Source organism: Triticum aestivum, chromosome 3B, assembly GCF_018294505.1.
Source record: "Triticum aestivum cultivar Chinese Spring chromosome 3B, IWGSC CS RefSeq v2.1, whole genome shotgun sequence".
Taxonomy (NCBI): domain Eukaryota; kingdom Viridiplantae; phylum Streptophyta; class Magnoliopsida; order Poales; family Poaceae; genus Triticum; species Triticum aestivum.
The window spans coordinates 744,415,793-744,425,936 of record NC_057801.1 but is presented as its reverse complement, the minus strand read 5'-3'; the positions used below and the strand labels follow the sequence as shown (position 1 = coordinate 744,425,936).

Genomic DNA, 10,144 nt, shown 5'->3' with positions numbered 1-10,144 from the left:
TGGTCACATATAATGACACAATGCGAAGGTTTTCCAATTTTTTGAATTTTTTTGAATTTTTTATGCTCATTTCAAAATGCGGTGAAAACGGCGGGCTTGACCGTTCCTAGCTAGTGGTTGAATCTTGGAATTTTTTTGGTGTTTCTATGATTAAATAGATACTTATGTACCTAGAAATGATTTTTGGAAAAAATAAAGAGCAAACTATGAGGCAGCTACAGTTCAAATTTGACCCGTTTCCAGCTGAATCAACGACAATTTGTCTTTTTCATCAGAGGTAGATCAAAACTTTTTTCACCCAATCATTTTGTCAATTGTGCATTATATATGGCCTAGTATTTTATAAAAATTATTTGGTCTAATTTTGCAACAATTATTTGGTAGGTCCTTCACAAAAAAACCTCCTTTTGGGCACTCGGAAAATGAAAAATGAATTTTCGGTGCAAAGAAAATGAAAACTTCCTTAGGCAACATTGTTTGGAATTCCAAGATGCACCCTTGTGCACAATATGAGATCATTTGAACAAACTATGCCATGAATGTGGCCATAAGATTGATCATTTGGCTTGAAAGCCATGAATCTTCACGCATGATAGCTCATTTCTGAGAACACTTTTTTAAAATAATTACCGTATTACAAGTTTATTATTTTTCCTGGAAACTTGGTCACATATAATGACACAATGCGAAGGTTTTCCAATTTTTTGTTTTTTTTTGAATTTTTTATGCCCGTTTCAAAATGCGGTCAAAACAGCGGGCTTGACCGTTCCTAGCTAGTGGTTGAATCTTGGAATTTTTTTGGTGTTTTTATGATTAAATAGATACTTATGTACCTAGAAATGATTTTTGGAAAAAACAAAGAGCAAACTATGAGGCAGCTACAGTTCAAATTTGACCCGTTTCCAACTAAATCGACGGTAATTTGTCTTTTTCACCAGAGGTAGATCAAAACTTCTTTGACCCAACCATTTTGTCAATTGTGCATTATATATGGCCTAGTATTTTATAAAAATGATTTGGTCGAATTTTGCAATAATTATTTGGTAGGTCCTTCACAAAAAAACCTCCTTTTGGGCACTCGGAAAATGAAAAATGAATTTTCCGTGCAATGAAAGTGAAAACTCCCTTAGGCAACATTGTTTGGAATTTCAAGATGCACCCTTGTGCACAATATGAGATCATTTGAACAAACTATGCCATAAATGTGGCCATAAGATTGATCATTTGGCTTGAAAGCCACGAATCTTCACGCTTGATAGCTCATTTCTGAGAACACTTTTTTTAAAATAATTACCGTATTACAAGTTTATTATTTTTCCTGGAAACTTGGTCACATATAATGACACAATGCGAAGGTTTTCCAATTTTTTGATTTTTTTGAATTTTTTATGCCCGTTTCAAAATGCGGTCAAAACGGCGGGCTTCACTGTTCCTAGATAGTGGTTGAGTCTAGGAAAACTTTTGGTGTTTCTCTAATTAAAGAGATCATTTTGTACCTAAAACTGTTTTTTGGGAAAATAAAGAGCAAACTATGAGGCAACTGCAGTTGAAATTTGACCCGCTTCCAGCTGAATGGGCGGGAATTTGTCTTTTTCACGAGTGGTTGATCAAAACTTTTGACACCCAACCATTTGGTCAATTATACATTAAATATGGCCTAAAATTTTATAAAATTTATTTGGTCCAAATTTGCAACAAATATTTGCTAGGTTCTTCACAAAAAACTCATTTTGAACACTCGAAAAATGGACGAGAGTTGGACGAAAAACTTTTAAGAGGGAACCATTTGGTCCATTTGTACATAAAACATGGTTGAATATTTTTGAAAATTGTTGCGGTCCAATTTTATAACTAATATTTGATAGGTTCTTCACATAGGTGAAAACAAAGAAGAGAAACAAAAAGAAAAAAACACATATACATAAGTTTAATTTTCATTGGTGGAGATGTTTGTGCCATGGATTGATGACATGGCACACATCCATCCATCCATCCATCCATACACCCACCCACCCGCAGCCCAAACCCTAACTCCACTCCTCCTGTCCCCTCTCCCCTCTCCCCCGATTCAGATCCAGTCCTCGCCGCCGCCACCTACCTCAAGCCGATCCCGCCGCCCGCGCCCGCACGCCACCACCCACTCCGCTCCTCCTCGCCTCCAGAGGACGCCCGCTCTTCCTCCACCCGTCGACCCACCCCGTCCCGGAGGCCTCACTCGCCGCCTTCCGCCGCAGGGCCACTGCGTTCATCCCGCCCTCGGCGCCGCACCTCCACCACCATCTCCGTTGGCTCCTCGCCGACGCCTCCACCCCTTCCCCGTCCAGCGGCAATCCGGCGGCGCCCTACCTCCTCCGCGGGCCGCTCGGGAACGAGCACTAGAAGGACCTGGTGGTCGCCGTCCGGGATGGCGTGCTCATCCCGCGGCCCGAGACGGAGGCCGTCGTGGACATGGTCGCCACCACCGACTGCGAGCGGGCGTCCTGGTCCTATCCCTCATCGTCCTCGACATTTGGTACTTCGACTTCGAGTTTCGCCCGGTTCCTCTGCATCCTGCTTGGTGATTTGGTGGTTGGGTTTATTCTTGTGCTGATTCCTTTCGCAGATTTAGATCAACGAGGCATGGAAGATCAGGCCGGCCGTGGACCACACCGTCCTCCCCAAGGGCAAGGCTCAAGCCAAGTGAGTGCTCTCTCCCTCTCCATGCCCTGCCACAAGTTTCTGAATGTGCTTGCGTGGTGATAATGTGGAGCCTGCGTCCATTTCTCTCTGGAGATGGGGTTTTCCTTGTGTGTTTAGACCGTGTGGTGTTAGCTTTACTTCATCTGTTAATGGTTTACATTGGGGGCTTTTGCAAGGTACCAGGTGGCTGTGTGTATGGACAGCTTAACTTCATCTGTTTATGAAATTTCTTAGAGGCTAGATAGCAATGTCAGTCTCCGTCAGCTTGCTTGCTACCAAACAGCTTAACTTCGTCTGTTTATGAAATTTCTTAGAGGCTAGATAGCAATGTCAGTCTCTGTCAGCTTGCTTGCTACCAATTGGTGTGTTCTGCATTGCACTTTATTGAGTTTACGATGATATGTGATTTTTTCAGATGTTTCTACAAGTTTCTGAACGTGTTTGCGTGGTGATGATGGAGAGTTGGTGTCCATTTCTCTGTGGAAATGGAATTTTCTCTGTGTGTTTAGACCGTGTGGTGTTAGTCTGATGGCTTAGATCAGAGGCTGTTGCAAGGTGCCAAAGTGGTCCTATGAACAACTTAACTTTGTATGTTTATGAAATTTCTTAAGATGCCTAACAACACTGTCAGCTTGTCAGCTTGCTTGGTAACTATTGCTGTGTGCTCCATTGTGCACTACTGATTTTACAATGACCAACGGCACTCATATTTAATGCCATGGTGTCAGGGGTGTCCACGAGCATGGTGCGCCGCGGGGAACTCCCCTTCCGTCGCCGGAGCTCCTCCTCTCTGTTCCGCGTCGTTCCTTGCCGTGTGATTGAATTGAATCTGATCCCCTTTTTCTGTCGTGTGTGCTTGCAGGGACGTTGTGGCTCATGGGGGTCGCGGGATCCATCGCCTACAACTGGTCCAGGTCCGGCATGAAGACCAGCGTCAAGCTCATCCACGACAGGTTTGTTTCCTCCGTCTAGTGGGAGCTGTTGTCAATTGTGCATTTCGTCTCTGTTGATTGTGTCCAGTCCCGAGTTGGACAATATACGTGGCCATGGTCGGAGCTGACTGATACTTGTTTTATTGCTCCCATCCCTAGCTAATTTTGTCTGCAAGTTGAAATCGGTTTAGCTCCATCAGCAATGCCTGTGGAGTTGTGGTTGTGGTTGGTACGGACTAACTAATGGAGTAGTGGGTAGCTGTGGTGTGCCCTGCACTGTTGATATTCGATGTAATTTTAGAACTACTGTAACTTACTACTAGTAGGTTGTAGTCAGACATGCAAGAGGGTGTGTAGTAGTTTGAATCGAATGTTATTGCTACATTAGGTAGCTCTATCTTATGGGGAATGGCATGACTTCTTCACCTTTTTGCGACATGTTATTACAAACCTTGTTGGAGTGTGTCCTGTCAAGATTTTTCTGTCAGGTTACTAGCAGTGTAGTCCATTGCACTCTCAACGTCTTCTCCCCAGCTGAAATGCATTTACACCCCATGCATTAGTTTTATTTCCCCGGCAAATGTATTATGTGTTCGCAACTTGAAAACAGCATGACAAATTGCAAGTATATGACATGATGCACACAACCACAAATCTCCTCTGTGTAATGGAAACTGTCAGACTAAATAGATCATGTTCAGTGTTTCTTGTGTGTGTTTTCTACACACACACACATGGTCCTTCCTTTTAAATCTCCTCTGCTGCTTACTGACATAGTACTACACACGTACAGTAGTTGAGTAGTTTCAGACCTACAAGACACACAAACAGAATGAATTGATGTGTTTATGCCATGGAATTTACTTTACTTAAAGATGTTACTGTTGTGTCATAGAAAATTTGATTTATATTTTTGCTGCTAGTGTCCATTTAGCAGTTCTTTTATCATGTTTCTACCAAGATGCTTCAGCCATTTGTTTGTTTTCCTGCAGCGAAGTGCGGCTGGATCGCGGCTGGACGATCGAGGCTGCTATTCTGCCTTGATGTGCACATAAAGAGTTCCTGGACCTGACATGAAGCAAGGATACCTGTGGCTGCAAGCCAACAATATCTGAAGACAGGTGCTGCTTGTCTATGTTCTCAGCATAGCTATAGGCTGCCATGTCTTTTTCACTTTCCTTTTCGCTTTGTGTAATGCTAACTTGACGGTCAGCCTATAGTTATGCGAAGAACATCGGCAAGCAGCACCTGTCTTCAGACATACAATGCCATGTCTTGTTCCATTAATCACCTAGTGCTCCTGTTAGTGACATTCATCTAGTATTTTATTTTGCAAAGCATGCAATGGTTTGGAGTACTTGATCATGGCCTGATGGAACCTACATGTCGTTACTACAACAGCTAGAAGCAATCCATTTTATTAAAAGCATTCTGGTTAGCATTTGGTCATGGCATCACCTTGCTGTTGTTTGTTTTAAATCTGGTTACAAATTTACTATTTTCCATAACCATTATCTTACATTTTTGGCATTGAGCATTGGTGGATCTCAACAGCTATATGATGAATACGCATCATGATATATACTTGATGAATCTGCCTGCTACATCTCAACTTGTGTATCTGTTTTGGTATCTCTTGCACTGTGTATCTGTTTTCTTGTATGAGTGGGTATCTCATTTTAACTAGTTGGAGAACAAAAAGCATGGTACTAGCTAGCTCAATTTGTGTTATCATTCTAAATAAATGTCATTTTCTTGAATGGTCTGTTCATAATATATTTTCATGTCAAGTTTCGCCAGCGCGAGGCAAGCGACCGAGGTGGCTGCTGCTGTGACTGAAGATTAGAAGAAGCTTGGAGATGTGCACAATAGTTTTGGTGCCTCTGTATTTGTTTCTGATTGTATGTACACTTGATGGATCATGCAGATGTGCTGTTCTGAGTTTCATAGAGTGATTTTTGGATTTGATCATTTAATTGTGAGAATTATTGATTGTTTGCTGTTGAAATGTGTAAAATTGAAATATGTGAATGAAAAAGGCTGAATGTTCGTCTATTGGATCGAATAATATTTGGGCTCTAAAAAGGCTATGGCCCAAACAATAGTGGACTGGAATATTGTGCATTTATGAAAAAAAAGGGCTGAATGAAACGGAATGCAAAATGGCCTAAGCCCAGAAAATAAAAAGGCCGAATTGTAGGGCTTGGCCCATGAACCTGACCAAAAATTGACAGAAAAAAACACAAATAGGCCGAATTGTTGGGCTAGGCCCATGTAGAAAATCGAATTGGACCGGGCTGAATCTTGTGCCACATCAGCTTGACACGCTGGATGCCTACGTGGCCTAGGGAGGTTGCTAGTGACCAAAACGCCACAGTGGACATATTTTGATCATAAACGTCTTCGACCATTCCAGAAGAAAGGTCGCTATAGTCAGTTAACGACCCTCAGCTTTTGACCTTCTGTTTTTGGTCAAAAAAAGGTCGCAAATGAAAAACAATGACCTTTCAGTGACCAATAGTCAAGGTCACAAGTTGACATATTTCTTGTAGTGGCCCGCATTGTGAAGAAGCGGCAGTGGAGGAACACGCGCTCCTGCGCCCAAGAGCAGAATCGGGCCGTCTGCGTCAGGGCTGGACTGCCACCAAAGGAGGATAATGATGACAGCGACGGTGAGGACAGCTCCAACGACGTGCATATACGACTTGATCCCTACCGCGTCTTCGACCGGTACTTCCGCGAGAAGGACGACAATGGCACAGGGAAGGGCGAGGACAGTCGGGGACGATCTTCTCCACCATAGTCAAACATGCCAAATTTTTGGTAGTCCGATGACATGTCATAATGGACGATGTGTAATGCATCTTTTACGTAGTTGCATGAGTTTATATGAATTTGAGGTATGCTAATTGAGCGTTTGGTTGTGAGGTGAAAAAATTTAATGCTTGATAGGTCAGTGTCCGCAGGTGCGAATGTTTGAGGGGTCAAGTCTTAACCGTAGATGCTCTAAGAAACACTAGACCACCTAACCCACTTGGCACAAGGTCCCGAGGACCACCTCTCCCCCGCGCGAATGGAGACGAAGGTGCCCCCGGTGTCCAGGTCATCTCTCTCTTTTCTCTAGATCAGTTTCTAGTGATGCCGAGCCTAGGGTTTATGGTCCATAGGTTAGGAGATCTCTTTTTTATCCAAGAAAAATATTTTAGGAGATCCTTTTTTTCGTTAAAGAAAAAAGGTTCTTTTTTTTGCGGGTAAAGAAAAAAGGTTAGGAGATCTTTTAATAAGTAGAGTAATACTTTATCCGTGAATGGAAGTAAGTGAGTGTGAGCAAGTTGTGGTTCCGGCTGCACGTTGTTCTCGGTGCTAGCTTGCCTTTCCATGTTGTGGTCCGGCCCCTGAGAAGGACGTGTTGAGCATGTATGTTTGTGTTGAGATATACCGCATGCTCGTGGCGGCCACTTTTGTGGCCGGAGTTGCACGTCAAACCGCCACCCCCCGGGCTAAGGAAACACGGCCGGGACGACACGCGGCTGCCGTGGTGAACATCGCTGCGGTCCGGCCCATCTCTAATCCGAGGCACGTACCCACGCACACTTTTTCCGGTGCCTAGCCCTCGCATTATTGCGTTGAAAAGTTGGGGCACAGGATCACCAGAGAGGAAAAATGGCCACGATCATTGGCCGTATCGTGCATGGTAGCCCTTTATGGTCCTGATTAATCCTTATGGATGTGCATCAATGGATAGGAGTAGATGTTGTGGCCATCCGGACACGTACGTAGGGGATGGGGAGGAGATCTCACACGAACAACCATGGGGGCATGTGATGCCCTGCGCTCTGTTTTGCGCATCTTCACACGCGCTCAGTGTGACACTGTAGCGATAGCATGCAGTTGTTTCTTCTGTTGGGGTTGGTCTCTGCTTGAAGGATTAATTCTTACCGAAAGTAATTAACGAAACATTCATCCAAAGATAGATACGTAGCCAGCACACTTGACTGGTGGGACCCACAGTAAACGGTGCATGTGTATGTAGTAAGTAATCTACCAGCAGTCTGAACTTGTCTGAACCAAGGAGCTCGGTCAGAAGGATAGCGAAGAGAAGAAGGCATTTGTGCTTGTGCGATCGATCCCCTGCTTGGGCATTGCTTTGCCCCCCACCGCCCGGCAACGGCACGGCCCGCCCTTCCCCACCTATCTTCCCAAGTTGGGCAGCGCGAGTGGATCGGTGGAGCACGCGAGCGCAAAAGGAGGAAAGAAAAGCGAGCGAGGAAGAAGAAGAAGCAGCCGAGCCAAGCCAAGGCGCCACCTAACCAAAATCTTATTATTATCCGAACGTCCAACTCCCCGGACCCGGACCTGTTTTCTCCCCTGCCTTCCTGGCTAAGCGAAGCCGCCATTCCTTCCTCCTCCCTTTCACCTCCCGTGCCTATATATACCGGCACCACCACCACCGCCCAATTCCACATTGCAATCCATCGCCGCCGACGACGACGACCACACACACGAGCGACCAGAGAGTCAGGGACACAGCGACACAGACAGGCTTGAGTGGAGGGGAAGGTGGTACGACGACATGGACGTGCACTCGGCGCCGGTGGCGGCGAGGAGGATGTGGGGCTACCTTCGCGCCGTCTTCTTCATGATGCGCAAGGGCAAGCGCAAGCTGCTCCTCGGCGCGCACCTCCTCATGAAGCGCCGCAACAAGGCCGTCGCGCGCTCCGTCGCCAACCTCCTCTCCCACCACCACCACCACCACGGCGGTCACCACGGCCGCGCGCTCCGCCGCCGCGAGTACGAGTTCTCCTGCGGCGACAGCCCCGACCCGGGCTCCTTCTCCATGCGCCGCCTCGCCTTCCCCTGCCTGGGCGCCGCGGACGCCGACGCCGACGAGCCCGGCCGCCTCCGCGCCGACCCCGCCACGCCCCCGCGGCACATGATCGAGTACTATGCCAACGCGGCCGCCGCGTCCCCGGCGCCGTCGTCGCCCGGGGCGCTGATGATGATGCACGAGGAGTCCGAGCTCGCGCTCGGGGAGGAATGCACGCCGGCGGGGATGTCGCCGCTGGTGCCCGGCGCGGCGGACGGCGGGTTCTCGGTTCGTGTCTCCAACTTCTCGTCCGACGAGGTCGACGGCGACCAGCTGGGCCTGGGCGAGGCAGTGGACGACGAGGCGGAGGAGTTCATCGCCCGCTTCTACGCCCAGCTGCGCCGCCAGAACCACATCGGCCTGCTCCCGTACCACCTCCAGGAAGCCGCCGCGTGATCGGCGAGCCGACGAAGTTACCTAGCCACGACGGCATTGTCCGGCGGGGCCTGCCGGAGATGGATTCCATGATTGCTTGGACGGGTGACCGTGCGCACGCAACGTACGGCGCATGCATGCTTGCTTGTCCATGGCTGGCATGCGTGTGTCGGGGGACAGGAATACGTCGTGTGCACGAATGTGTAGCAGTTACATCATCATGTATATACATGCACGTACGTACGATTGCGCATGCGTGACAGCGTGGGCATGTACCCTCTTCTTTTTCTGCATGTATGTATGTCAGTGTAAAGATGTGATGGATCGAGTCCCGGATGGTTTTTAGTAGCTGGGGCCAAGTGTACTTTGCATTGTAAATTCCTTGTATTTGTATGTGGTAATTTAACTTGAACATTTTATATGTGCATGCTATCTATATATCTCACTCGTTTTTCACCTAAGAAATAAATATATCTCACTCGTTTGAAGTACTATTCCCATCATATTCATATCCAAGTCCATGGTGAATGTATTCTATTTGTGTGAATTATTTTTGGGAATACATCAAAGATGCACAGACGGCCCTACGGCACATGTACCTGGAAAACCAGCCCCCAGTTTTAGTTTATTTGAGTGGAACCAGCCCCCGAATTGGTAGCGAGAATATGGTTTTCACTTTCAGTAAAAATTATCGAAATTTCAGTAACGTTGGTTTCGGTCAGAATATTTCATCAGTCTACACAAATTCAAATAATGTCTAAAGTATATCCAATTTTTTTTTTAAAAAAGGTTGGATTTCAATCAAATCCAAGTGAAAATTCTGGTCCCTTGGCCGAAATTAAAAAAAAAACTTCTAAATTCAGTGAAAATCAGTAATATCACCTTTCACCTACGCCAAAAATATTGCTGAAACCGAGATTCAAAACCCCCAAAAGTGCAACTTCTAAACAGTCTCGAGGGTTTTTCACTTTTCGGACGGTTTGCTGAGATGCTTTAATCGACTATAGGTGCTTGTGCCAAAGAGCAATCGCTAGATACAGACAATCATTATTAGAGCTGTATTTTCTTCTCCATTAGCAGGAAATCCACTTCCCCTTGCATGGCTGATGATACATGGTTAACAAATCTTCTAATCTCCTCGTGAAGAAAAACAAAATATCTTCATCTGCACTGTCCTCTGACTGGCTACGTGTTCTCAGTATGCCCTCTGTCTGGCTACGTGCTCTCAGTATTGTTCGCTCCGCAGCTTCCATCGGACAGCAGAACAGTACTGTCGTTTGGTGGACGGCAG

General features: G+C 46.2%; 1 protein-coding gene across 1 annotated transcript; it reads left to right on the top strand.

Annotated features, from left to right (window-relative positions):
- Nucleotides 1–7,928: 7,928 nt before the first annotated feature.
- Nucleotides 7,929–9,274, top strand: LOC123066296 (uncharacterized). The gene has a single exon (XM_044489402.1). It carries the CDS (start codon nucleotides 8,185–8,187, stop codon nucleotides 8,872–8,874), a length of 690 nt encoding a protein of 229 aa, XP_044345337.1. The 5' UTR covers nucleotides 7,929–8,184; the 3' UTR covers nucleotides 8,875–9,274.
- The last annotated feature ends 870 nt before the right edge of the window (nucleotides 9,275–10,144 follow it).